At 38.0% G+C, this 27,203-nt stretch overlaps 12 protein-coding genes across 12 annotated transcripts; 6 read left to right on the top strand and 6 right to left on the bottom strand.

The window, feature by feature from the left end:
- Nucleotides 1-74: 74 nt before the first annotated feature.
- C5L36_0A04790 (uncharacterized protein) lies at nucleotides 75-2,144 on the bottom strand (the record flags this gene model as incomplete). The annotated part of the gene is made up of 1 exon (XM_029463499.1): nucleotides 75-2,144. One exon carries the CDS (start codon nucleotides 2,142-2,144, stop codon nucleotides 75-77), a length of 2,070 nt encoding a protein of 689 aa, XP_029319359.1.
- A 413-nt stretch (nucleotides 2,145-2,557) lies between these two features.
- Nucleotides 2,558-5,941, top strand: C5L36_0A04780 (uncharacterized protein; the record flags this gene model as incomplete). The annotated part of the gene is made up of 1 exon (XM_029463498.1): nucleotides 2,558-5,941. One exon carries the CDS (start codon nucleotides 2,558-2,560, stop codon nucleotides 5,939-5,941), a length of 3,384 nt encoding a protein of 1,127 aa, XP_029319358.1.
- A 114-nt stretch (nucleotides 5,942-6,055) lies between these two features.
- C5L36_0A04770 (uncharacterized protein) lies at nucleotides 6,056-6,772 on the bottom strand (the record flags this gene model as incomplete). The annotated part of the gene is made up of 1 exon (XM_029463497.1): nucleotides 6,056-6,772. One exon carries the CDS (start codon nucleotides 6,770-6,772, stop codon nucleotides 6,056-6,058), a length of 717 nt encoding a protein of 238 aa, XP_029319357.1.
- A 1,035-nt stretch (nucleotides 6,773-7,807) lies between these two features.
- On the top strand, nucleotides 7,808-9,787 carry C5L36_0A04760 (uncharacterized protein; the record flags this gene model as incomplete). Its single annotated transcript, XM_029463496.1, has 1 exon — nucleotides 7,808-9,787. One exon carries the CDS (start codon nucleotides 7,808-7,810, stop codon nucleotides 9,785-9,787), a length of 1,980 nt encoding a protein of 659 aa, XP_029319356.1.
- A 146-nt stretch (nucleotides 9,788-9,933) lies between these two features.
- On the bottom strand, nucleotides 9,934-11,586 carry C5L36_0A04750 (uncharacterized protein; the record flags this gene model as incomplete). Its single annotated transcript, XM_029463495.1, has 1 exon — nucleotides 9,934-11,586. The coding sequence occupies one exon, from the start codon at nucleotides 11,584-11,586 to the stop codon at nucleotides 9,934-9,936; it is 1,653 nt and encodes a 550-aa protein (XP_029319355.1).
- A 560-nt stretch (nucleotides 11,587-12,146) lies between these two features.
- On the bottom strand, nucleotides 12,147-12,830 carry C5L36_0A04745 (uncharacterized protein; the record flags this gene model as incomplete). Its single annotated transcript, XM_029463494.1, has 1 exon — nucleotides 12,147-12,830. One exon carries the CDS (start codon nucleotides 12,828-12,830, stop codon nucleotides 12,147-12,149), a length of 684 nt encoding a protein of 227 aa, XP_029319354.1.
- Nucleotides 12,831-13,848: 1,018 nt separating this feature from the next.
- C5L36_0A04740 (uncharacterized protein) lies at nucleotides 13,849-16,257 on the top strand (the record flags this gene model as incomplete). Its single annotated transcript, XM_029463493.1, has 1 exon — nucleotides 13,849-16,257. The coding sequence occupies one exon, from the start codon at nucleotides 13,849-13,851 to the stop codon at nucleotides 16,255-16,257; it is 2,409 nt and encodes an 802-aa protein (XP_029319353.1).
- Nucleotides 16,258-16,574: 317 nt separating this feature from the next.
- On the top strand, nucleotides 16,575-17,927 carry C5L36_0A04730 (uncharacterized protein; the record flags this gene model as incomplete). The annotated part of the gene is made up of 1 exon (XM_029463492.1): nucleotides 16,575-17,927. One exon carries the CDS (start codon nucleotides 16,575-16,577, stop codon nucleotides 17,925-17,927), a length of 1,353 nt encoding a protein of 450 aa, XP_029319352.1.
- Nucleotides 17,928-17,979: 52 nt separating this feature from the next.
- Nucleotides 17,980-18,501, bottom strand: C5L36_0A04720 (uncharacterized protein; the record flags this gene model as incomplete). The annotated part of the gene is made up of 1 exon (XM_029463491.1): nucleotides 17,980-18,501. The coding sequence occupies one exon, from the start codon at nucleotides 18,499-18,501 to the stop codon at nucleotides 17,980-17,982; it is 522 nt and encodes a 173-aa protein (XP_029319351.1).
- A 266-nt stretch (nucleotides 18,502-18,767) lies between these two features.
- Nucleotides 18,768-19,253, top strand: C5L36_0A04710 (uncharacterized protein; the record flags this gene model as incomplete). The annotated part of the gene is made up of 1 exon (XM_029463490.1): nucleotides 18,768-19,253. The coding sequence occupies one exon, from the start codon at nucleotides 18,768-18,770 to the stop codon at nucleotides 19,251-19,253; it is 486 nt and encodes a 161-aa protein (XP_029319350.1).
- A 201-nt stretch (nucleotides 19,254-19,454) lies between these two features.
- On the bottom strand, nucleotides 19,455-21,275 carry C5L36_0A04700 (uncharacterized protein; the record flags this gene model as incomplete). Its single annotated transcript, XM_029463489.1, has 1 exon — nucleotides 19,455-21,275. The coding sequence occupies one exon, from the start codon at nucleotides 21,273-21,275 to the stop codon at nucleotides 19,455-19,457; it is 1,821 nt and encodes a 606-aa protein (XP_029319349.1).
- A 2,941-nt stretch (nucleotides 21,276-24,216) lies between these two features.
- C5L36_0A04690 (uncharacterized protein) lies at nucleotides 24,217-26,742 on the top strand (the record flags this gene model as incomplete). The annotated part of the gene is made up of 1 exon (XM_029463488.1): nucleotides 24,217-26,742. The coding sequence occupies one exon, from the start codon at nucleotides 24,217-24,219 to the stop codon at nucleotides 26,740-26,742; it is 2,526 nt and encodes an 841-aa protein (XP_029319348.1).
- Nucleotides 26,743-27,203: the final 461 nt, after the last annotated feature.

Here is a 27,203-nt window from a genome sequence, read left to right as displayed (position 1 = left end):
ATTATATAAATATAGCACATATATAATATTTCATAAACAGTCCGTGAAAGGATATCCAAACTCACACCAGTGTTTTAGACTTCGAGTCTTTTAGTAGGCTCAGCACCAATACCTATGCCCATTATCTTGCCCCAAACCGATCCAAATCCGTAACACACAGCACCACCACATACTAGCCATGCCTGTTTATCAACAGATACAACATCGGAACCAATAATAATCGAATTTTGTTCCCATGTTTTGTCATCAAGAGGTACTGATCTGACCGTCCTCTTTTTAAGATCGAGTTCAACAATGGTGTCGTTTTGGTTGTACAATTTTTTACCGACCCCTCCAATAAGTAGAACCTGGCTACCAGTCCAGAAAACACCAAATCCATACCTAGCTAACGTTTCATGCTTCATAACACTTTCCAATCTGAACGACCTACACCTCAAATCTATTTCTACCCTGTAAACGGTAGAGTTGAACTCAAAGCGAGATTCAGAGTCACAGATATGATACTTGCCGCCTAGAAGGAATATGTCGTTATTACAGTTAATCAACTTTGCACTCTCCAGGCCATGAAATTCACTATGACCATCCAACGCAATCCATTCATCAGATTTGATATCGTACCATGAAAATTGGTTGCCATCGGATCCACCATATACCAATACACCATCCTCATACTGTGTTACAGTATGCTTGACTCTCCCTTCATTCATGGGATTTCTTTGCCTCCATTCATATCTCTCACCGTTTTGTAGAAATTCCCAGACTTCATCTATACCCATTCCAGGCACTCTGCGTCCACCTATCAAAAAGGCACGATTATTAACAGTAATGCTTGCAGCACTTACACGTGCTTTAAAGGTGCTTGGAGTGTGCACCGGGTGAACGCAACTCATCAGAGAAACGGTATCTGCCAGTCTGGCTTGGTTTGTACCTGAGGTTAGAAACTTGGCTTCGCCTAGCTCAAAACAGGAATGGAACTTTCTTTGAATATGAGGAACTTCTTGTTGTATTTCAAAATAATACTTCGAATTAGTAACGGAAAGGTTCTGATATAATGGCTTATATTGAAATGGGTAAACTTCAACTCCACGTTGATTGGTGGCATGCAAATTAATATAATGTTGTCCAAAAAATATAAACTCCTCCCATTCATCAAATGCTTCCACTTGTTCAACTCTGATTCTTAACTTTGGCGGAACTAGTTCCCAACAACCCAATAAATCTCTCGCATTGACTTCATTGTATCCTAAAGATTTGAATCTTGATATTTGGTCTTCAATCGTTGGATATGTGTGTACACACTGTAACGGTGCCTCCATTTTTTTAAAGTGATTGATCATCCGTTTGGCAAATGGATGGTTTTCCCCCGAAGGCATGAGTTGCTCTAAAATAAGAAAATGAGAATTGTTGAACATTGATGAGGTCTCAATTATAGGATTTGCGGTAGTTGGTGTCATATATGCTAGAGAGACTTCTGCAACGAAGATATTGGTAGTTGCAGTATCATTGGCCATAAATGAGTCTAATTGCTGAATATACAACTTCTTATCTGTCAAATCACATCCCATAGTAGCATATCTATCAGTCCTTATTGTGACACCTGGTGCATTAGTTTTTTGGTCATATTCTTCACCAATTAAAGATGTAAGTTCCGGTGCCATGCGAATCATTTGGGATTTATAGCCAATCAACTCGGGGAAATCAACATCAATACAGAATAATTTAACATCATAATTCTTTTCATCATCGAGTAATTGAAACGGTAGTGGGTCATAACCACAACCTAGGTTAATTATATTTATTCTCTGGCCATGCGGTTGTTGCTTTACAATTTTGTCAATTGCCATACGAATAGATTTCATCCGAATCCAATACCCTCTATTGATGACGGGTGTACGACGTGGTGACTTTTTGACGAAATATTGGAAAAAATGTTTTGGGTTCTCATCTACCTTGTCAGCATACAATATCTCGACTGATCTTTTGGAGACTATAGAAGAATCATTTGTTCCTTGAACAAACAAGTCATGTACCACTTTCTTACTCTTTTTTTCATTTTTAACCGATTCGGGAAAATCCTTGGACTTGTTTTTCTTTTCAAGTTGTTTCTGTGTTACAGATGAATATATATCCACCTCTGATTTCATAATCTCCACTCTAGCTGTTGCTATAGCTCGTATTTATGTATTAAAGCCAATGGAGTAAGTGTTTTCATTTATTTTTGATGTCAGAAAAAAAAAAAAACGTTGAACGAAAAAGTTTTCTTTTTGGTCGATGTTTTATCCAACAAGGGCTCCGTTACGTTCCCTAGGATTACGTAATTCCAGCTGCATCTATTCATGCATATCAATCACTACTATTATTGATGGGATCTTATTCCACATGTTTGTAGTCTATATTTTCGTCTATTTTGTGCTATCAAAGAGCAGGTCATTGTTATCAGGACTTGATGTTGCTTAGCGCCAGCATGATTTTAATGTATCCTCTCTAACACTCTACTATTAAGAATTGTTTTTCTTTTTTCCAGTCCCCCCCCCAAAAGGATAGTTAAAATTGAGCAATGCCACTCTCCCGATCGACAACACCATTAAACGACCAAAATGTGTCTTTCAATGATTCACATAGTACAATTTTACAGAACCAAGTTGATGATGCAAGGGTTGAGTCTAACCCTATCATTCCCAGGCCCCGCAAATTTATTTTAACGAAGTATACCATCTATGTAACAACTTTGAGGATGTATATAGTTGGCAGTAATACTAGAGAAACAGTATTTCGAATTTTGGAAATTGATTTGACAAGTACGGAGAAATTGATAGTTATGGAGGATAACGTTTATTTTACGAGAAATGAAATCATGGAAGTATTGAACGGGATCGAGGACTCCAGTGAAGGTGGACTAGTTAAGAAATTGACTGCTGTGGGGCTACTTGGGTTTATCAGATTTACAAAATGCTACTACTTACTTGTTGTTAAGAAGCGAAGAGAAGTTGCAGTGTTGGGATCTCACGAAATATACCATATTGAAGATACTCAACTAATTTCCGTGACAAACAATCCAAAAGAAGTAGAGAAAAGTCCGCTGGAAACCAGGTACATTCAAACTTTCCAAAATATCGATCTAAATAAAACATTTTACTTTAGTTATAGTTATGATTTGACCAATAATCTACAAACTAACATGCTGAGAAACAAACGTCAATCGTTGCATATGAATGGAGACACTGAACTTTCTTACGTATTTGAATTCAATGAAAGGTTCATATGGAATGGTGCACTACTTGAACCGATATTTCAAACGTTTGATAAAGTATACGATTGGTTTCAACCTATAATTCACGGCTTTGTTGACCAAGTGAAGAATTCAGTTTTTCAAATTCAATTTTATATCACTCTTATTGCACGAAGATCACACCGTTATGCAGGCGCTAGGTTTTTCAAAAGGGGTGTGAACGATGAAGGTGATGTTGCCAATGAAGTTGAAACGGAGCAAATAGTAGCAGATATGTTGACATCATCATTTCATGATCCGGCTGCTGGTTTTTACAACAATCCAAGATACACATCATTTGTCCAGCACCGTGGATCTATCCCGTTACAATGGTCTCAAGAAACAGTACCGAATTTGAGGATGACTAAACCACCGATCGAACTGAGTGTAATCGATCCCTACTTTTCCAGGGCTGCCTTACATTTTAATAACCTATTTGAGCGATATGGGACACCTATTCAAATTCTTAATTTGATCAAAGAACGTGAAAAGACACCACGTGAGACAAAACTATTAGATGCCTTTAACCAATGTGTTGATTATTTGAATCAGTTTTTGCCAGAAAATAAAAAACTTGACTACACTGCATGGGATATGTCACGTGCAGCCAAATCAAGAAGTCAAGATGTTATCAAGTGGTTGGAGAACTATTCAGAACGATCGTTGAATACAACGGGTTTTTTCCACAACGGAAGAACAATTCATGATACCCAGCTTCAACAAGGAATTTGTCGTACGAATTGTGTTGATTGCCTAGACCGAACAAACACCGCCCAATTTGTTATTGGGAAACGTGCACTTGGTCATCAACTTCATGCCTTGGGTATAATTGAGGAGAACTACTTAGAGTATGACAGTGATGTCACCAACGTACTTACGGAAATGTTCCACGACCATGGAGACACTATAGCTCTACAATATGGCGGATCCCACTTGGTGAATACTTTGCAAACCTATAGGAAAATAAACCAATGGTCTTCACATTCAAGGGATATGATAGAGTCTATAAAGAGATTTTATAGCAATTCGTTTGTGGACGCCCAGCGTCAAGATGCAATCAACCTTTTTTTGGGGAATTATGTTTATTCACCGGAACAGCCAATGCTATGGGAGATGAATACTGACTATTATTTACATAACCGAAGAATAACTTCAGAACTTAATGGCACAAATTCTTATACACATTGGTTCAATGATAACTTCCTTGTTGACAGAAAACAACATGAGAATGAAGAATGGGAAAGAAATGTGCCTGACCGAACAATCTTAGAGTTGCAAAAGAGAGGATTGCTAGTGATAAAAGTCGACCCTTATCCCGGATGCTTTGAAAATTACTGGAACATTAAGTATGGTTATCGCAATTACGTTTCTTTGAATGAGCTATTTGAGTTTACTATGAACTCAACAAGGCAATATTCATACCCCAACGACCAAAAGCATAATTATTACAAGCAAGCACTCGGTGAAAATGAAAACAAGAAAGAGAAAACTTCAATTGGATCGTCCAATCCGACAAGACTTGGGATTATTTCGTTATTCAAAGGGAGAAACAATTGCAATAACGGGAAAACCAGTAGTGAGCTACCCAGAAGAAGCAAATTTGGAAGCTTTAGTGAGAGATTACGTGGCACATCACCTAGATTAATCTTTGATCCAGAGTATGAAGATGACAATTATTTTTCACCATTCAAATCTCGCAAACCTCATAGAGAACTTCGTATTCTATATGCCACGCAAGGGCAAGAAGATGCTGTTGCAGGAGATTCTTTATCCGAAGATGAAGAAGATCTACTGTTAGAGAAGTATGCAAGTCTTAGGAAAGTTTACATAGAAAATGACCAAGAAAAACAACTAATGTTTGAAGAATGTACTTTGCTATTGCATTCTTTGGAGTTATTGAGTAAAACAGAGAAATATTATGAAATAATAAAGAAAAGTTTTGATGATCATTATCGTGGTATGCAGGACAAAGGGGAAGAGGGGTTCATATCTTTTCCTGTAATCAAATCTACGATCAACGAAGAAACATTTTCAGGTATGTTGCTTGAGAAGTTAGAAAACAACGAAAAAGAGAAGAAACTCGATAACATATCAGTTTTTAAGCAAGAGACTAACGTAGATGAGTCTCTTTCTGTCTTTGAAAGGGACTTACCAGATTTATCAAAGCTCTCCGGACTTTTCAGAAATCATTGCGTGGATTTACCAAAAGTCAGCAATGAAAATATCGAGCTCTACAATCAGTCCCTTGGAATCAACTCCAAAATTCCAGTTGTAGGATTAGAAAAGCTTGCTTCTACTACTATGGATGAAGATCCGCTCCCGAAGAGCAAAGAAAACGATGTGAAAAAGAACTATTATCGACAGCTGATACAGGAGTATAAGTATTTAGAGAATCCATTTCTTAACATGAGTGATTCAAAGAAATACAGACATCAAGTTAAACTTCTTAAGGAGACCCACCAGTCAAAACATGCCCGAGATGTTTCGTTCTTCAATGCAAGTCACTACGAACAAAATGCACTTGCTTTAAACCATTCAAATGACTCCACCCCTAATCTCGGGAGTAACAGTTTGTCAGCCATTTCTGATGCTCATGATTTTTACCACTATACCAGCTTTTCCAGAATTGGCAACAACCCACTTAAAGAAAATGTTGGAGGACTGCAAAATTAGTTTGGCAGCATGGAGTGTTTTTTTTTCCCCTCCTTTTCAAGAAATATATATTTATGTACGAATATAGATAGTATACAATGGTGATGCATTTTATAGTACCTTGCGTGGTTTACCTTACAACTTTTTGAACTTTTTCAGAAGCAATTCAAATTTTTCAGGGATTTCCGACTGTTTCCATTTTTCAGATTCCGATATTATTTCGGCGCAAAGCATGGTTGACTTGGGAGTATCTGATTTGACCCAAACCTTCCCATTGACACCTACGGCAATTTCAAACTGTAATTTTTCCACCATTTTCTTCAGCACAGGCGCATTTGGAGTGAACAACAAGAACCTCGAGTATGCGGTAGATACATTGAAGACGTAACCGCCGTTCAAGGGACCAAACCCGCCATCTTTACCAGTGACCGGATCAATACAACTCAATTCCACATCTACATTTTTCTCAGTGCTGGCGACTCTAGCATATATGAGTTCTCTAACTTGCAAACGAGGTCGATTTTTCTTGGATGCATTGGGGAATGAGAAAATGTTGAGTATTACGTCAACGCTGTTTTCGTTTAGGGAGATACGATAGTAATCACCAAATTGTCCAACTACTGTACCAAGCACTAAATCGCCAACTTGCGGGACGTACCTACCGCGTGCCGACTCGACATAGTTCAACGTCGTGGCCTTGTTTGTGTTTTTCGAAACAAAGAAACCAGCTGTTGTTGGATGCAATGTAGAATCTCCAGCCACAACTATGTTTGGGCCCAGTGTGATGTTATTACTTGACGCAAGTTTGATCGAATCGCCAGGAACCACCAAGTCTAGGGTTTCCAACGACATTTTGAGATTGCTTCAAGTGGGGTGTTTGCAGTGTACTGAACTTGAATGAATGGAACGTACAAGGCCTTGAAGGTGTCTTAAAAGAAAAAAAAAACACATTTAAATTAAGCAAACAAGTACTTAAAAAAGTGAAAATTGGTATCATAAATTCATTACTTAAAAAAAAAAAAAAAATAAAAATTTCTCAAAAAAAAAAAAGAAAATCATGTAGCGATTTCGAGTTTGGTATTTGCGATTTCCGTAAAAAGTCGACCCTTATTTTCCAGTCACTCTCATTTTGCAGATAAACATCTCTAGGACATAAGATATGGCAAATTCTACGAATAAACCTACAGAAGTAATAAATGGGGGGAGGGCTCACAACAGTTTGCATCCCCCCCTCCAATTCTAATTTCATGTTCAATCTCTATTCCTATCTCGATCTCGATCTCAATCTCAATGCTGGCCCCGACCATGGCCTAGCGCCAGCATCTAACGAGCTCCATTAGAGTCTCTCCAAGCTGTAATATGTGCAAGACAATGAGACAAACAAAGAAAGTGTGTTAGTAAATCAAGTAAATACGATAAATAACTGTGGCTCTATAGCCAAAGACCGAATAGGTTAAAAAATGCGAGCAGAGCGGATTTAATAAGAATGGGATTTTTCAATTAATAAGACAGTTGACTAGTATGGCGTTAAGAGAGAAATGAAATTTTTGAGTTGTTGTAGTTTCAACTAGTAGATCTTCTTCTTTAATGTGTCGTTCTTCTATTTACTCTCGTCCACAGGTTGGTATTGCTGTTCTCCGGGTGGCATATAATTACACATAGCTCGCAGATTCTGTACACCGCAGTTTACGAAAAGGTTATTTAGGGTTATTAGTAAGCGCCCTTTTGGTTATTTTTTTTTTCTTTCCCGTTTGTTTTCGTGAAGATTTGTAATATTTCATTACAACCAGCCAAGGAGTTTGTTAATCAACGAAATAGCAAGCTAATCTATTTAGAGTTTGTCTGATTATTTGAGTTTTCTTGAACTTTGGCTTTAGTTTGAGAGTAATGGGATTGTTGTCTTTAGGTACACCACTCCATTGGAACGAGTCCAAGAAATTGGCTGATCATGTGAGGGAAAACGGTATTACTCAGCTACTCAATTCTTATCGGATTTCACAGCCCAGGGACAACGATACCTTTTATTGGGGCGATGAGATTGAATATATGATGGTGTCGTTTAATGAGAGGGAGAAATCATTAAAACTGTCTATTGATCACGATTTCGTCTTGGATAACTTATCAGAAGAGGGTAAGAGTTTCCAGAAATCTCTTGATAATGACGTGCTTTTTCATCCCGAATACGGACGTTTTATGCTTGAGGCAACTCCACTGAGACCATACAATGGTGATCACCTGAAGGATTATTTCTATGTCGAGGAGAATATGCATATTAGACGTAAATTGGCGATTGAGGAAATTGAGGATCCAAACGTTTATCCACTGACATTGACTTCGTTCCCCTTGATGGGGGTCAAAGATTTTTGTTCTCCTTCAACTATTGTTCAGGGGAATTCATCAAAATCGTTGTTCTTGCCCGATGAAATCATCAATAAGCATGTAAGGTTCCCAACTTTGACGGCAAACATCCGTCGTCGCCGTGGCCAAAAGGTTGCAATAAATATCCCTCTCTATAAGGATGTCAATACAAGATCTTTGGATGCAAGAGATCCTTCTATTCCAAGAAGATCGCTCTTCCCCTATTCTGATAAGGAGGCCCATTATAATTTCCTTCATCCAGCTGCTAAACCCGGTCATATATATATGGATTCAATGGGATTTGGTATGGGCTCATCTTGTTTACAAGTCACAATGCAGGCAAAGAATATCAACGATGCACGCTACCTCTTTGATTCCTTGGTTAATATTGCGCCTTTTATGTTGGCAGTTACTGCCGCAGCACCTGTTTTCAGGGGACATTTGGCCGACCAAGATGTTAGGTGGAATGTTATCTCTGCCTCGGTTGATGATAGAACTCCTTTTGAAAGGAACGAAGAAGCACTACCAGAACATCCATTATACGGTGGCCATGAAGATCACCTACAGGGAAAGTCAAGGATGCAAAAGATTCCTAAATCTAGATATGATTCAATCGATCAATATTTAGGTGGCTCAAAATTCTTCAAATCAGAATACAATGATATTGATGTACCAATAAATCAGGAAATTCTGAATCGGTTAATACAGAATGGTATGGATGAAGATTTGTCTAGACATTTTGCGCATTTATTCATTAGGGATCCACTAGTTTTATTCTCTGAGAGGATAGAGCAGGATAACGAAAGTTCAATGGATCATTTTGAGAACATCCAATCAACCAACTGGCAAACCCTTAGATTCAAGGTTCCATCACAAGATTCCACACCGGGCTCAAACAAACCAGGATGGAGGGTTGAATTAAGACCAATGGAAATCTCAATTACCGATTTCGAGAATGCAGCGTATTCTGTGTTTTCTATATTATTAAGTCGTGCAATTTTACATTTCCAACTAAACAACTACCTACCAATATCTAAAGTAGAAGAAAATATGAAGAGAGCCCATCATAGAGATGCAGTCAATAACGATCTGTTCTTTATACGAACCAACATTAATGATTCTGGAGATGCAACTATTAAAGAATTATCATTGAATGAGATATTCAATGGTTCTCCTAACTTCAAAGGGTTCCTACCGATTGTACGTGAATATGTTGATATTGCCTTCCCGGAAATTGACACTGTCTCATCAAAGAAATTAGAGATGTATTTCAATCTCATTTCGGGAAGAGCCAGTGGCTCAATATTAACAACTGCAAAATTCATGAGAGAGATGATCGTCAACCATAGAGATTATCGGAAGGATAGCATTGTTCCCGAATCCGCTGCATATGAGTTTTGTCAGTTTGCCAAGAAATTGAGTGTATATGAGCCGGAAGCAGTTTCCCAATTTTTTAGTACGCAAATTGCACAGTATTTGAATGATAATAAATATCATGAAATATTTTAATAGAATTAGATTGTTTTTGTTATATAGGAAAATATAGATCCTGATATTATAGATTGCATCAGTATAATATAATGTAGATGTATATCAAAGCGAAAAAGAAGAAGAATGAAAGTAAAAAATGGGCAAAACCTAGGAACATTTGGAGGTTAATTCAGAAACTCGTAAGCTTTCCTTGAGGTTACTGGTGGTATACCAGTAATTCGAATCAATTCTGGTTCCCAAGAATCTGTAACATTTGTAGCACATAGATTTGTTTGAGTTATTGTGAATAATGGTAATTCTGAAAGTTGAATTGATTTTGAAATATGCACCATAAATATTAAAGAGCATCTAGATGCCCCTGTTATGGGGTTATGGTTATCCAACAATATTGCTGCGTAGGAGGTCGGTATATCTGGTATTTGAGGATATGTCTTCCTCAAGTCAGACAATAGAGGGATTTCGATTGAAACTTGAGAAGTTTTGAATCGGTCATTATTTGCAACCGTTTTTTGTAAGTGTGATTGAACCTGTTGAGCCATTTCTGCCAATTTAGTGTCCGATTCGTTACATATTATTAGAGACTGTGATATTCCATTCAAAGAGTTTTCCATGTTGGTGAGTACTTCCAGTTTCCAGTCATAATTATCAGGTTTGAGAAATTCCCTTAATTTAGATTGTTTGAAAGATTGGTTAAGCTTAGATTCCATGATTAGAATGCTTGGTATTCCACTTACATTTCTAATTTGGATTTCTAGCTTTAGCCTCTTGTAGCGTTCTAGTTGCAAACAATCATTGGCTTCCTCCCACTCACGTTTAGTCGACTGGAATTCGCCGTTCTCAAACTCGGTACACAAACTAGAAGCAGTCTCCAGATCAGACTGAAGATGGTCAATTAGCGTACGGAGATCAAGTAACCTATATTTTAGCTCTTGAATGGACTTTTCCGTTGCTTCTATATTTGATTTGCAACGAAGGATTTCTCCGTCTGTTGAGATATCCTTCTCCTTTAAATCGTCATATTCACGCTTTAGAGAATCGTATTGTTTCTGTAATTTCTTGCGCTCTGAAAGGACCGTTTCTTTTAAATTTCCCAACTTAGCCCGTTGTTTATCCTCCTCATCTTTATATTTCTCCTTGAGACTTTGCAGTTCCTCCGCAAATGCTCCCTTGGCCAAACCAATCTTTTCCATTAAAGACTTCTTCTCCTCATTCAACAATTCCAGCTTTGCAAGCTTCATATCTCGTGCCTGAGAATCTTCAGTTTGGGCATCTTCCACTAAGGCATCCAAATCTTTTACAAATCTCTCCTCATCATGTATGAATTTCTTTGTAATTTCCATCTTCTTTAGTTCATATTGGGATTCCAACTCGTCTATCTGGTTTTCGACATTCACTGTTTCACTCTTCAACTCCGATTCCTTAATCGGTATACCTAGCTGATACTCTTGTAATCTTGCATTCACATTATTTAACTCCCTTTGTAATAGCTTCAAATGGCGCTCATGTTTACGTTTTAAATCCAGCTGCTGGTCAATCTGTTTGTTGGCCATGGCAATTGATGCCCGCTCAGCAGCCACTTCGGTACTCAAGTGGGACTGGATCAGCGAGAGATGATCATCAACAGACGTGTTTTTATTTCTGTTTCTATAGACGGCCATGTTGCCACCATTGTTTCTCTGTTTATACGATGGCAGAATCGGTATTCGGGAGGGAGAAGTTGGCGATCCGGACGCACGTTTTGACTGCGAGGATGACCTTGATGGCGAAGAGTTGGGCGTTTTCCAAAGCTTTGGAATCAACGATTCATTGTTTGACATAGTGTAGGACTAATGATAGTATCAAGGGTTTTTAAAGCAAAAAAAAAAGAAGAATGAAAAAGTTATACAGTTGCAGATAAGTTTCTTTTGGTATATTTATACATGAATTTATAAATGTGATGTGTCAGAATCTTCAAAATACAAGACAAAACAAAAAAATAACAAACCAGAAATTCAGTCAAAACAAAAACAATAAAGTTGAGAATGTGTCCATGTGGAATTCTACAGAGTAATTTTTTATTTTATTTTATTTTATTTTATTTTATTTTATTTTATTTTATTTTATTTTATTTTATTTTATTTTATTTTATTTTATTTTATTTTATTTCATTTTATTTTATTTTATTTTATTTTATTTTATTTTATTTTTTTTTCATGAGGATTTTCCACTACCACAACTTGTCTTCCCTTTTAATTTTTTCCTTCTTTCTTCTTCCCTGTTTTTTTTGTCCTTTGTTCTTTGTCCTCTTGACACGCCCTCTAATAATTGCAATTTACGCGCCTTGTGGATAAAAGAGCCACCAAACAGCCGAGCCTTCAATTCATTGAGCCTTTTCAAGCTACTTTTGCTTCTTTTGGTAGGTCTCCCTAGAATGAACAAAAAAGTACTTGTAGATGGATCTTTTGTACAGGGCGTAGAAGGCGGGGAAGTATCCCAACAGGATTGCTTTCAGCAAGGTCTTGATCCGCGTGTCGTAAGGAAGCAATGCGTCTTGATACGATTCCACAGGTAAGGATTGGAATAAAATATAAAATATGGAGCTGGCTTCCAATGGGGTGGCAATGAGAAATGTGATTTTCCTTATAGCCACGGCAGTTTTGGACACGTTGTTATAGAGACGGACCTTTTCAATGTTGTAATACCAACGAAACAGTTCCTTGATTGATTGCGACGCCACCAAGAGGGGGAAGGCATTTGTTCTTGCCACCTTGGGATAGTTGTAAATGACAAACGCCAAGAGGAGTCTTGTCGAATTGGTCAGGAGGAGGTTCACCCAGTACGGTTTAGGTAAGGCGTTGTAGATAGTTGGAGTTCCACGTACGTGTCTGAAGATGGACGCGTAGTTGAACAGCTCCAGGGCACATGTCCCCACGAGAACAGAGAGATAGAAGTCGGCCAAGCCGCCGGGGAGGAACCGGGCACCTGTTAGTGGGTATAGAATAACCAGTCGGGCAAGAACATATGTCCAAAAGAGGGTGGCTGCCGTGTCTGTTAAAAGAAAGTATTTCTGTGTGGTGTTCATCATGAGGAAAAGAAGATGATCAAATAAAGCAAAAAAAAACAAACAAACAAAAACCTAGTGTCAATGCCTTTTGGAGTCTTTCCTTTACTTGAGTATGTCTATAGTTGTACCTATAGCTTTGCCTATTGTTTTGCGTATGTTCAGAGTTGTTTTGAGTTTGTAATAGTGGCAAACCATATGAAATTTATATCCATTTCAGTACAAATCGCACAAAGTTTCTTCAACAAATGTCAGAAAAATGCAGAATTAGAGAAGGGGGGGGGGGTGAAGAAAAAAAAAAAAAGGAACCGTTTCGCGAGCCGAGGGGGGAAATGGGTTACAGTGCAATAAGAACACTCGCCCAGGTTCAGTTTCACGTCCCCCTTTTTGGCAATCGGGTCTCGGCTTTGCTATTTTTACTTTCTCTCACACAAGACGCTCTCAGACTGGATGTCGTGTCTTTCATTTCTGTCCATTTGTTTGGTTTGGTTTGTTTGTTTGTTTGTTTGTTTGTTTGTTTAGTTTGTTGTTTAGTTTGTTGTTTAGTTTGTTTGGTTTGTTAACTTGATTGTCTTATTTTCACCTCTAGTTGGTTTCCATTTCTCTCTATTCTTTCTCTTGTCTCTTTCTCTCTCCCAGTCACTTGAAAGAATCCACTTGTTCCGAGTTAGTATTCACCGCACCCCTTCAAGGTACCTACCGTGTCCTTCTTTATTACTGTCTAGATTTGTCTCGGGAGTGATTTTTTGTTTCCCTTTGTGTATATCTACTGGAATCGTTCAATCACCATAGAGGAAACGGAACAGTCCAATCTTTCATCCCCTCACTTTATAAGTTATTAAAACAACGAAAGAAATAACTGTTGATTCTCCCTATTGCTGTCATTTAGTGGAATCAAGTCATACCACTACCAATACACAGAAAATTGGTAAATAAAAAATACAAATATTAACGAAAACAAAAATAGATTTATTCTTTCTTTCAATAAAGAGAGAAAAGAGAAGTATTAATAACAACAAAAACCAAGAAAACTTTTACAATGGCCCCTTACTCCATTCTTTCAATTGGATGTCATCCCAATATTGCATTTTATAATTGGAGGTTAAATGCTTCTAATTCCGTTGATTTGTCCTTGGTTGAATCAACCGATTTATCAGATGCGTCCTACCAACCTAATGGATTGCCAAATCAAACATTCTATTCTTGGTCTTCCGAGCAGTTTGGTAACGAACGTTATTCTTTAAATAATGTATTCAAAACCCTTGATGACTACATTCTTCATGCTAAAAATAACCATTTGGATTTTATCTTTTTATCTGCAATTTCCTTACAATCATTGTCTACAATTTGCTCTTCTTTGAATCAGATCATCAAGTATCAACTGGACAAACACAATGTACCAACAATCATTGTCGAGTCAACTAACTTTGTTAATTTGGAACCTTTTGTCAAAATGTCCTTACAACTGAATGAGAATGATGCCGAGTTGGTTCCAATCATATCGATAATGTCCGACTTCGATGTCAGAGAAGTTGGAAATAAAAACTTTTTGCTATACAAGTCTAAGAAGGAATCTGAATTAGTCTATGTTGGTAAGTCCGGAAGGGAAAATAGCTATACATCAATTGAAATTGGTCTTATTAACAAGATTGCAGATTTGTTTGAAAGTGCTAAAATTGATGTTTATAAATTGAACACTCCTCTGGAATTCTTATCTTACCAATGGAAATTTGCATTGCCTAAAATTACAGTCGAACCTTTATCGATAATTTTTGAAAATCCCTTCCCTTCTGATTTACAAAGACAAATTTTGGCTAAACCCCTAATCTCCGGTTTAATTTTTGAAATTATCACCGTTATCAAGACAATGGGTTGTAAACTATTCAATTCATACGATAACGAAGATTCTCTATTGTTAAGACTATCACAATTATACCCTCCTGTTAAACTTAGTGATGATGCATCGGAAGCTCCTAAATTATACTATGATTTTTTCAATCAAAATCAACTATATTTGGATCTTTTATTATTACAACCTATTTTAATTGCTGATGATTTCCAAGTCAAGACCCCTTACTTAGAATTTCTTTATGCGGTCATGTCCAAATATAACACTAATAATTTTTCAACTTTAGATAATGAAACTTCAATTTTTTGGTTACGTAAGAATTCAGAGAATGTTCGTCAATTAAAACTAAAGCAGGATGAATTGGTTTTAGAGAATAGTCTACGTGAAAAGAAAATTGCTCAGAATCACCAATTATTATCTAACCCATCTCCTCCTTCTACTTCTGCTTCAAATATAAATAACCAAGCTATTCCTCAAAATCGGTTGAGTAATACACCACCTAGAGCTCAGTATCAACAAAAGACTTTGAACAGGTCATCAACGGATCCTCAAATTGATCCTGAAATGGAAGAGTTGTCTGATATGGTCCAATCGTATGGTGTTATCAACCAAACTCCGAACTCTTCGAGTAGAAGGCAGTCGGTTGGAAATTTACAACCTCCCTTCACAAAGTCACATCAACAGGATGCACCATCCCCAAATTTGGTTCCTCAACAGAGTTTACCTCATGGATTGCCTCCTCAAGGGTTACCACCAAATCAACAGCTATTTAATCAGTTACCTAATCAACAACCTCAGGGTCGTAAAAGCTATTATGGTGGACCTCCTCCACAACAACAGCAACAACAAATGAACAACTATCCACCAATGCATCAGCATCAGCAGTATTCTCAGCAATTCCAACCAGCCAATCCATATAGTTCAAGAGACGATGTTTCTTACATGTCTCGTACAAGTCACATGAATGGTCCTGGTGGCATGAACGGCATGGGCGGCATGAATGCTATGAATGGCATGGGTGGCATGGGCGGTATGGGTAGCATGAACGGTATGAATGGTATGAATAATTTTGACACTTCATTTAATAGCATGGGCTCAGCTAATGCTGTTCCAACTATGGGAAACAGACAATTCAAACCAACGTCACGTAAGAGCTCTCGTAAGAGTACAGCCATTATGGCGAACCAACTGGTGAATGAATATCCTGGAATGACCCAGTCCCGTTCTAATTCAAACATGTTACAATTGAACCGTATGTCCATGAATCCACAGGGAAACATGAGGGGTAACGCATCGTCTCAGAATTTGAGACAGATGCCATCCAACTCCAACTTCAAGAAACCTCAAGGAATGTCACAAGCACCATCACAATTTGGTGCAGAGGCTTCATTATCCCCACCTCCAATGAATGGTAGTGGTAGTGATGGTCCATCTAACGGAAGTTCTGGTAGTTTACCAAAGCAAGCACCTGTTGACTTAGTTCCTGTTCCTGAAGCAACACCTGCTCCTACACCTGCATATATTCCTCAATCAAAGGAAAATGACGAGAAGAAGAAGAAAAAGAGAGGTTTCTTGGGAATCGGCAAGAAAAAGTCATGATTGCTACAGTGTTATTTATCATAAAATCATGGAACACATGGTTATGTCTTATTAGAGTTCATGTGTTTTAATGTTTTGTACAAATAATTTTCATCTTTTACATTTTTGTTTTATTTTATCTTATATAAATTTAATTGTGTTTATACGTAAAAGGCACTCTTAATAAACCCCACTTAATCAACCATTTCACATTAATGAATTATGCACCTTTTTTTTTAAAAAAATGAATTGCGAGGCTTCGTTTGGTGGCCATTTAGGGATCGATTGTACCAGGAACATATGCATCATAGTTTAAGTTTATTATAAGACAACAAACAATGTTCAAATATATACGACCTATACGGAGTATAAGAGGTTTACACCAAATCAAGCATTCCTCAGAAACCATCGGCCATGTGCTTGATAAATTTGCAAATAATCCACGTCCCTCAACATTGGAACCCATAAAATATCCAATAGCAGCAGCAACAGCACCACCCCCACCGGGATACAACATACTGAGGTCCAAATACAGTTCAGAAATGGATGCACTTGTAAAATTTGTTCAGGCTAAAGGCAACGAAATAAAGTCTCACATATCGAAATCCGAAGCCATGGACATCTTGGAAGAATATATTTCCGGATCGTCAAAAATCAATAAGATCCACTCAAACTTGACGCCTAAGCAAAGACAGTTGCTCAAAATTGCGGCAGCGAAGGCAAATAAGGGGATAAGGAAGGAAGATTACGCAATTCGGGGGATTATTGGCCTTTATATGAAGCGGAATTGGCTTGTATGGAATTACACATTGTCTAATAATGGAATACACGTTGCCGAGGATACAGAAACAGGTTACGATTTTTCAATAATAGACTCTGAAGAGGATTTTGGAGACTCTAATTGGGAAGAAGGCAGTGAGAATGAAAATGAACGGGAAGTGAGAAAAGATAAAGAAGCTGGTGTTAAGCAGAAGAACGAAGCAGCTGCTGCTTATGCAGGCCATAATGATGGAGGTTATGTTAGTATGTTGAAGAGATTAGGGAAAGTTCACCGGAGCTCTATTGTCCATGTATTACCTCAAATGACAATGCTGCAAGCACATCCGACTATTAACCACGCAATTTTAGAGGAGAAGGATATAGACAGATTACAGAATTTCCTTACTTCTGCCAACGAGACAAGTAAGTACAGAGAAGAACTTGTATTCAGGGCTAAAACCAATTACGAACTCACCAAGAGTATGATGGATGGTGAAAATACTTTGATTCGTGGCGATTTCTTCTATCCAGAGTGCATCCCTGGGACGCAAATCCATTTGAACGATATTTTATTTCGGAGATGCATTGCCCTACAGGATTCACTACGAGTGAAAGATCCCATGTTCGCCGTAATGGTCTATCAGGATGGTTCGAGTAGTGTGTTGGATAATGCTGATGGAGTTGTATGGGATGGTGAGATTGAAAACGTGTTTACTATGTTCCCAAAACTAAAAAGCCCGCAGAGCTTCCAGAAGAATTTTGTCAGGTTTGTTAGCAGAGGATGGATTCCTGTACTGGCCAGAGAAAAAGAAATCGTCATGGTCAAATCTAAGCAAGAATACTACAGACAAATTATCAAAAAATTGGCTATTGGTGGCTTAAGTATAGGCGTGACAGTGGGGACCGCATCATATTACAGTGGATTTATATAGTAAATAAAATTTGGGAACAGCAAAGTACGTTGTACGTAAAAACAAATGACACTCATGACATTTCAACGTCACCAGTTTCACTTTCGTGCTTTTTAACGAGAATGAACTTTATAGATGTCAAACCGCCATGTCCACCACCCCAGGCTCTTAATTTCTGTACATTTTCCGCATCTCTAAGGTCGGGAACCTTCCACCCCGTCTCATAAACGTGTGTTTCTTGCTTCAGCCTGAACTCAAGCAAATCTTGTTTCTTTGTAGTCGGTCTTCCAGGTCTTCTGGCACTCCTCAACTGTTCTAATTCGTCGTGATCTCTGTCAATGAACGATTCAATGAGACTTTTCATCGTACCCAAATCAAACGATTCCTCCTCTTTGGCTGCTTTGACGTATTCCTGGAAAAAATCAACAATTAAATTCTCTTCGGACTTTCTCATGGTATGTATGAGTTTCTTCTTGTTGACTCTTTCCTCACGCAAAGAAGCACGTGCAAGGTGTTGGGCTTTTCTTCCCTTTGGATGCAACGACTTCTTACTCTTGGAAATTTTTTTTTCCACTTTTAATAACGACTTTGCCATTTTACCTTCCAAGATATGTCTAGATTTTTAAAGCCTTAAAAAGATCCCGATTCTACTGATCAAGTTTTATGATGAAACAAAAAAAAAAAATATTTCACTAATTTTTTTCGGTTTTCATTTTGGCGAATTTTTGGTTTTTTTCGAATTTTCTTCTCCAGTTTCTCTGTTTTTTTTCTTGAAGAGTTTCAATAATTATCAAAAACATAGAGGGGAGGACAAAGTCTAATTGTCAAACTCTCTGCCATCTTTTCGTCACAAGCGCAGAAATGGCAACCACATACACTATCGAAGAACTCTACTCGTTTGAGAAGAATGCATGCCTCCCAGAGGGCGTTGATCTTCAGCCTTTCCTCAACCTCGTGGCAACAGTCACTGAAATTCTAAGACATCTTGACGAAACTTTCCCACGCCGTAAGTCCTTCAACCACAGCAGACCACAGAAGAAAAAACAACCAAAGGAAATTGTCGACGAAGACGGATGGACTACATTAGTGACAGAGAAACACGCAAACGAAGATCCAGTTGAAGGTACAGTCAATTCTGACAGTGCAGTTGTTGAGGAATCTACCGAAACCGAACCCGCAGCTGCAAACAACAAGAAGGGTAAGCCAGCAACAGGTAAAATCAGAATCAATGCGGCCAAAATTTCATCGGGTAAAAGCAGTGTTGGTGATGCCAGGGATACCATCGCAATCACACAAGTTTCTAAATTCAATGCCTTCGACGCACTAGCTTTAGATGACGATGAATAAACCTTTGACTACACAAATATTTATATATATTTATATATATAAATATACGTACATATATACATACATTTTGTAATGGATTTTTAGTCACTTTTTAAATATTAATACACAATTCCTATCAAGTTGACTCCTGTATATGTTACACAATACAAACGGTGCATATGGGATGGTTTTGTATGCTCAACATTTAGATCATCGGCCCGGTCAGCCATTAATAAGGCAGTTGAGTTTATCAAGTGAAGCTTGCAGCTGAGATTTACGTGAGTCTATATATTCCCTTTCAAGTTTGTAAATTTCTTCGTTTGTCCAAATTTCATTTTCAATCTGTTCCAATTCAGACTGGCAATTGAGAATTTTGGCGACCACGTCTCTATCAGTGTCTCTGTTGAATATATCCTTTATATCGGCCTCGAACTTAGAAGACTCTTCAGTGTATGATTTGATCATCTTGATTAGTTCATGATTCGGCAGTTCTACCTTTGTTTCAATATTGTCGTACCTACCATCTTCAGTGATGCATTGCTCGGTCCGCCGTTCAACTTCTTCCCAAGCAGAAATGTGAGCTTTCAATTCTTCCAGTGTGGATTCATGGTAATCCGGGAGTCGTCCCTTAATAATATCTAATAACTTTAGCTTAGCCTCATCATTTAAGCCGCTTACACTAGCGCTCTTGATGAGTGGTAAGTTCTTACGTTTTGCAACTTGTGGGCTTACCAATTCATTGATTTGGGATAGCAATAATTTGCGTTTCTGTATTTCGACCCGTCTCTGTTCATTCTTATCTATGGCAATCAACCGAGGCTTTTTCGTAGAGTCTCCCTGGACCATTTCGTCGTTTTCCAACATTTCGACATCAAAGTCGAAATCATCATCAGGGGTAGGCAGTGAATCTAAAAGAGAGTGGAGGTGCTTGCGCTGTTCTTTGATACGCTTCTTTTCTTCCTTCTTCTCCGCTTTACTGATATCAAAACTGGAAATGACGTCTTTTTTTCTTGATAAAACTATACTTTTCCTTGCATCCAAATCTTGAACAGCATCTTCCACAATATCATCCAAATCAGTAATACTTCCAGGCGTATTAAAATCTAAGCGCCTCCGTTTAGACATCTCCTTTGCGTATAATTCTTCATTTTCATCATCTTCTTCGTCCCGCTTTCTCTTGGATTGTGTATATTCTACCAATCTCTTGTTGTGTTCTTTCCTCTTCTTTTCCTTCCGCTTTTGAGCTTCAACTTCTTGGTTAAATGTCCCCTTCACCTGGGTGTTTCGATCAAACAATACCTTCTCTCTTTCATTCAATTGAACTTCCTCACTTGTATCGAACGGACCCTTCTCAGGGCGTCTCTCAAATGCAATATCAGCATTGTAGTCCATCTGCTCTTTGAATGTCTTCTTCGGCCTCAGCTTTGCATCAATACCTACCTGTTTCAAGTCCCTACGTCGGAGGAGCTCAGCAACACGACGACTCTCTTCTAATACCCTCTCTCTTGCTTTCCTTTTGGCCTTTTTACCCTGTGTGTTTGCCAATCTAGCTCGAGCCTCACTAATCATCTCCTTCTCATCTTCATCCATAACCTCCAAATCTGGCCGTGCAGGCTTTGACTCTGGATTCAAGTTCAACCCACTGAAGGCCGACGTACCTTTAGCCTCGCCTGATTCGACATTACCAACAAGAAAAGCGCCTTCACCTTCACCATCACCTAAATGGCCTGTTAGCAACTCCTGGTATCTTTCGATACATTGGTTGGCAGTTCTTTTTAGAAACATGGCAATAGAGGTCCATTGATTTGGTCTAAGTTTGGCTAAATTGAGCAACTGCTTGTCCTCATCTGGACTCCAATCCAGCTTCTTAATCCGTGGATCAAGCCATTCATTCCATCTAAGCTTACACTGCTTGGCATTTTTCCTCGTCAAAAGTGATGATACTCGGGACCATTGGTTGAGTCCGTACTTTGCAATTGCCGCTTTGAGGATCTCGTCCTCTACGTTTGTCCACATTCCACCTTTCACATATACTGGAGGCATTTTGGCTTATCTAATGATTAAAAAGGTAATGTTTCAGTTTTGAGAAAACAACAGTCTTTGAGAATCAGAAGATCTACAGGTACAAAGGGTTCAAACGTAGAAATAAATGATCAATAATAAAAATACAATTCAAAATCTTAATCTCAAAGCCTGAAAAGTAAAAACTAAACAAAACATGTATCCGATTACACGTTTTTTTTTTCCAAACACTGGAAATCTTCGCTCTAACACATTTGGGTTTTATGCCCTCTATTTTCTGCCTAGTTGCCTCTCGATGGATTGGATGAAATTTACAGCCGTAAATTTGATCCTTCTTTCCGGACTTTGACATACTGGCAAAGTTATTTGAAGAGTTCATACTAGGGTACATATACTTGCCTATATATTTAGACGATGATGTTCGGATATCTTGTGTCAATATACTCAGCAGAAGATATGAACAGTAGCGATAAAGCTCTTTTAAGAAACATCACAGAGGAATTAACTACATAAGAAGGGAATTGCTTTGTGTGTTTTAACTTAGATATATTGGAAGGATTGTTACACCGGAACTCTCCTACGATCCACTAATGTGGGTCTTTATGGAACTTTTTGCTTTGCCTATAGTAAACTTTTGCGGTTCTTTATGCCCGTTGAGGTGATAGAGTCAACGCTAATACTACAAAAGTTATAATCCATAAAGGAGTTTTCGAGTTCCTAGTCACGCTTGGGTAAACAAAGACACATGTGCTATTATACATTCCTCCACATATAGTGGGTGATTTAATATTCACTTTACAAATAGACCAGTATAGAAAACATGGTGCTGAACCTACATACACTCTCAAATGCTATACTACACATATTGTTGACAATCACACCCTGGGCTAACTATCGTTTTTTTTTTCAGGCCAACAAAGTGTTCATCACATTCAGCATGTATCCTCCATACTTTTAGAAAACAGAGAAAACTCCATACATTTACTCCTATAGATGGGTTTTGGCACGCCTCAACCTCCTGGTTCTTTTTCATGGAAGTTTCTTTGCTTGATAAATTAATCTTGGTATTTTTGGCTGTGCTTATTCTGATCACATTGCAGTTTCCAATTTTTAGCGTTGTCAATAGGCTCTTGTTTGCGAATTTGCAACAATTTCTTTCATAATCTAACAATTTCCTACGCTTTAGCTTCTTGGTATTGGTTTTGTACATCGAAATATCATGTTTTAGGTTGGAGGATGTCTTGTCAACACCAAATTTATGAGGGCGAAACCCATATTCCAGGTTTAAAAGCTCTTTCATTTTTTCTTCCTTTACTCTCTACGGAATCTGAAAGGGAGTTTTTTATTGGTACAAAGGAATCTTACAGCTTTGCTGTGCGCCTCCTTTTCTTCTCTGCCCATTTGCCACATCAACTGCACTAAACTCTACTTTAACTTTTTTGTCTTGCGTGTTCACCCGAATCCTTATTGCTGAAATAGGGGCTTCACTTGTCTTTAATATAACTGGAGTGAAGTTTAGCCATTAGACTAGATTACTTGGAACTGGAAGCTTGTTTTCTTGAAAATTAAATCTGGCTATTTTCCACTCAGGTATGTTGATTTGCAAGTAGTCTATATTCTCTTACATTTCTATCAATTTTATCTATGAATGATAGATAATCTTGATTCCACAACTTTATGCTGAGTAAGTTACTGCCGCTTTGGATCTCGGGAGTTATTACATCGACATAATCAAAGATACAGGCCAACAAACTTGGGCATGTCTGCAGGTAGGAACATTTAGTCTTTACTTGTGTATAGCCAAATTTGTGTTGTTTTTTTTTGTTTGACTCCTAGCATCTTATCATTTCACATCTTCACTAGCTTTTCTTCAGCGACTAACTCATCTTTCTTGTCAATCTTGATAGTCTTAATATCCAGGTCAAAACCCGTGACCTCAATATCATCCCAAATTCCGTTTTAAAGTAAAATACTGGTTGTTTTTGTTCTTTCATTATAAGTATTTGTTATCTTGTAAAACAATGATTGTAATAAAAATAAACAAAAATTAATGAAGGTATTGGCAGTTGACCATGCCAATGTGATTCCCAAGGGATCCCATTTACTCCCGCCTCCAAATAACCCATAGAATGTTATCTTACAGAGACACCCCTAAGGGTTTATCTTCCATCAATTACACTGCTCTTAACCTCTATCATATTTGTCTATTATTTTGTTAGAATACCCTGTGGTAATATCCAAGGAAATGCAGCTTTCACACTGTCCACAACCGAGCATTGCAAACGTCCTGGTTATGTGATGGTTTTTTTGCTCTGTATATAATGTTTGTATAAATTAATAGTTAGTTTTCGTATTTTAATATATAAACACACAAGCAACCGTTTCAACATTCACTTATAAGGTGAAAAGGTTCTAAAGTCCACCTTCGACAGGGATCCATTTACGATGATCCAGTTTCAGAAACGTATTTTGGGATATGCACGCATTCACAGACAACATCTGATCAGTGTCATGTCGTTAGATGGGACCCTCACTGACAAACCAAATAGGGAATGTGTCTTGGCACTTCATTATCTAGTTTCTACATATGTAGTTTGTACTGTTACTTCAAAGATGCTACCGGGGTACCCCTATGACCAACAAGGAATCCATTTCTATAATGAGAAATCTCAAGAGGTCATTATTACCATCGCTAGAATACGTAACTACAGCAATAGCACCAAGGATCACATCACAAAGCAACCACGCAAATTATATGGAATGCAGAAGCAACAGGGATACCGGGGATACAGTTTTAGAAAAGTGTAAAATCCGCACACCTTTCTGTTGTGAAAATTCATAATGGTCCCTCACATTGCTGGAGAAAGCAGGTTGTCATAAAGGAGAATACACAAATTTGCCGTGGACAATCAGAGACTTCTCTCTGAGAGTGCACAGGAACAACGGGACGTGAGGAGTCACGATGCATTCCTTCTTCAAGCAGAAACACCAGAAACTTATTCTCCAATGCTACCCGTCACCGAAACTTAGTATTGCCGAAACCAAACCCAACCAGGCCGAGTTGAGTTACCTTGTATTCTATGCGTCTTCACGTCGTACCAAGTTAGAGAAAGTCGGTATCTTCTTGTTGAAGAAAACTGCGTCAGATATATCGCACAAGAGGGTGGGACATTTGAAGGTCACGCTCTACATATTACAAGAACTTATTGAAAAATGTTCAGAGGATATTGGATTTTTGACACCATATTTTCTGAGTATTATGAATGACGTTGTAAGTCTAGGAGATTTGTCAGTTTGTCAATTGGCCAATGAAGTTTTTGTGAAATATTGTGCATTGATTCAACCGACGCAAAGACAAATTCTTTCATTAGACAGCAATGTTTTGAAGACTTTTATTGCTGTGTTGAATAAATTTTTGGATTTCTCCCATAATAATCAAAAGGAGTGGCTACGTATTTCATTGAATACATCTTTGGCGATTGCAGACTATATAGACTTTTCTTTTGTTCACCTAGAAAGGATCAATCTAATCAAAAAATCATTGGACATGATTTTGAACATGTTGAAAGATACAAGATTTGACGATGAATTGATCAGAACACAAACTACCAGTACTCAACTGTCGCCAAATGATTTGGATTTGGATAAACATGCAATCCAATGCTTGAAGTCATTTTTTGACACTTCATCGAAACGCCAATTGGACGAATCTACAAACAGCGTACTATCCTACATTTTGAAGGAAAATGCCGAAATCCGTTGGTCCAATGCAATCTTCGCTATATGTACCAGGAAGACGCACATTGAGTTAAGACATCGGATTTTAATTCTATTCCTTCAGAAAACGGACAAGTATGTCGATATTCACGAGGTGGAAGTTTCTAAATATTTACTGAAAATCGTATCCAACCTACTCAATAACCCAGTACTCCAGTTTATTGGATTGCCAGTGTTAGATATCGTTAACAAAGTCATACAATTTGAAAAATCAATGATTATTAATAATGACTCAGAAACTTTAAAAAGTTCCTATTCCGAAGTCCTTGTAAACTTGGCTAGTAGGATCTATTATAACACTCAGTTGGATGATATTTTGGCGTGTTTCTTAAACTCATATTACTATGAATACACTAATAATGGTTCCAATAAATTAACTGAATCCCAATTTTTTCATTTTACCGAGGCTATTATTGCCGATATCAAGGACATTCTAATAATTTCCGAGAAACCAGAGGTTAGACTCAAGATATCACCATTTGTTCTATCCACATTCAACCATCTATACATTTTATTCCCCTTCGATGCATTTGCCAATATTAAAGATACATTAGAGTTGTTATGGTTGAAGCTGATTGACGAATTTTATCTATTTGATAAACAGTATCAAGAAGAGGCAAATCAAAAAGTACCAGGCAAGCGACAGGAGGTTTACTCCATTCCCAATGTGGAAATGTGTATCCTCAATAATATAGACAACAACTTATTTTTATTTCTTGAAGGAATTGAGAAAATCATATCGTCTATTCCAAGTGACGAAGTTAAGAAACAGATTTCGATTACTTGTACAACAATGGCACAAACTTTCAAAATAAACTTTTTGCTGAATTATCTAAAATTCTCATCAAACTGGTTGGCGGATGAAGAAGATTTCAAATACCCGTTATCGTTGTTGCTCTTGGGTGTTCTCTCAACACAAATTGAAGGGGGTTCTTCTTTAGCTGCATTGATTGATTCTAAGATTGCGTATTCACAACAGAAACAAATGTGGCCTAAGTATATTGGGTACACACCAACGAGTCCAGCAAGCTCACACGGATTAACTAACGAGGAATTATATGAGCTTCTATCGAATATCGATTCGGTTTCCCAATGGATCCATAGGATTAGTATGTCTCAAACATCTTCTTTGGCCAAGAAGATCCCCAAGCCGTTCACCAATCATATGGTGATGTCGACAAGCAACAGTTTTCTATCTCTTCCAGGTAATGGTAGTTTACGTGCGGCATTGAGAAATGGAGGTCAAACCAATGGCAGTGTCACAAGTAGCAATGAAAATAATGACATAACAGACGATAATGAATCGAACGAGTTGGAGTACAGTGAAGACATGAGTTTCCTTTCGCCAAATGGATTCAATATTCCAGGCTCAAGCAGTCTTCGGAGCGGATGGAGCAGTATGAGGAGCGGTCATTTGTCCCGTCATATCAATCTACAAGAGCTCAAGCAGAGCAAGAACAATACAGTGTCTGAAGGTGAATTAAGTCGTCTTGTAAAGACACGGACAAATACTACACTTGGTCCATTGAATGCCAACACTGCAGGTGGACCACCAGATAGAGGTTTAGCAAAAGTTCACACGCTAACTGCCGGTTCTACCCATGTTCCTCCCCCTAGTGCTGCTCTTCCAAAAGAAAAATCCAATACAAGTGGATTGGCATTCTCCATCACTGGTATTGATTTTGATGAAGATGAAGACGGAGAGACGTAGAGACGTAGAGAGCGATTAGTCATTCACGGCATGTTGCTCATGATTGGCCGACAAACCCATGTATTTCCCTTTTTAATCGATAATAATGTCTTGACTTTAGAATATATGTAGTTGTAACAAGTATTAAATATATGAAACTTCCGAATGCGGTAAACGGGCCATACGGAAAAGGGAGTGAGGGTTCTCATTGGGAAAGGTTGCATTTTCTTGTTTTTGTTTTTCTGTGCATGAATATCACAGCATAAACAAGGGATTTAGACATTCTCTTCCTTGCGGACCTGAGGGACATCTAGGTGAAAGGAAAAAAAAAAAAAAAAAGCCATGTTCCTTTGACGCCTTTTTCCTGGAATATATTTACTCATCTACCATTAGTCGATACAGTCATACATAGTCGAGATGGGATTCAAGGATTTCTTTAACAGGGGTCCGTCGGGGAGAGTAAGTTCAAACTTGAGATGCAA

The sequence above is a fragment of the Pichia kudriavzevii genome, chromosome 1 (genome assembly GCF_003054445.1).
Source record: "Pichia kudriavzevii chromosome 1, complete sequence".
NCBI classification, from domain to species: Eukaryota; Fungi; Ascomycota; class Pichiomycetes; order Pichiales; family Pichiaceae; genus Pichia; species Pichia kudriavzevii.
Note: the sequence above shows the minus strand (reverse complement) of the source record. Positions and strands in the feature narration are given on the sequence as shown.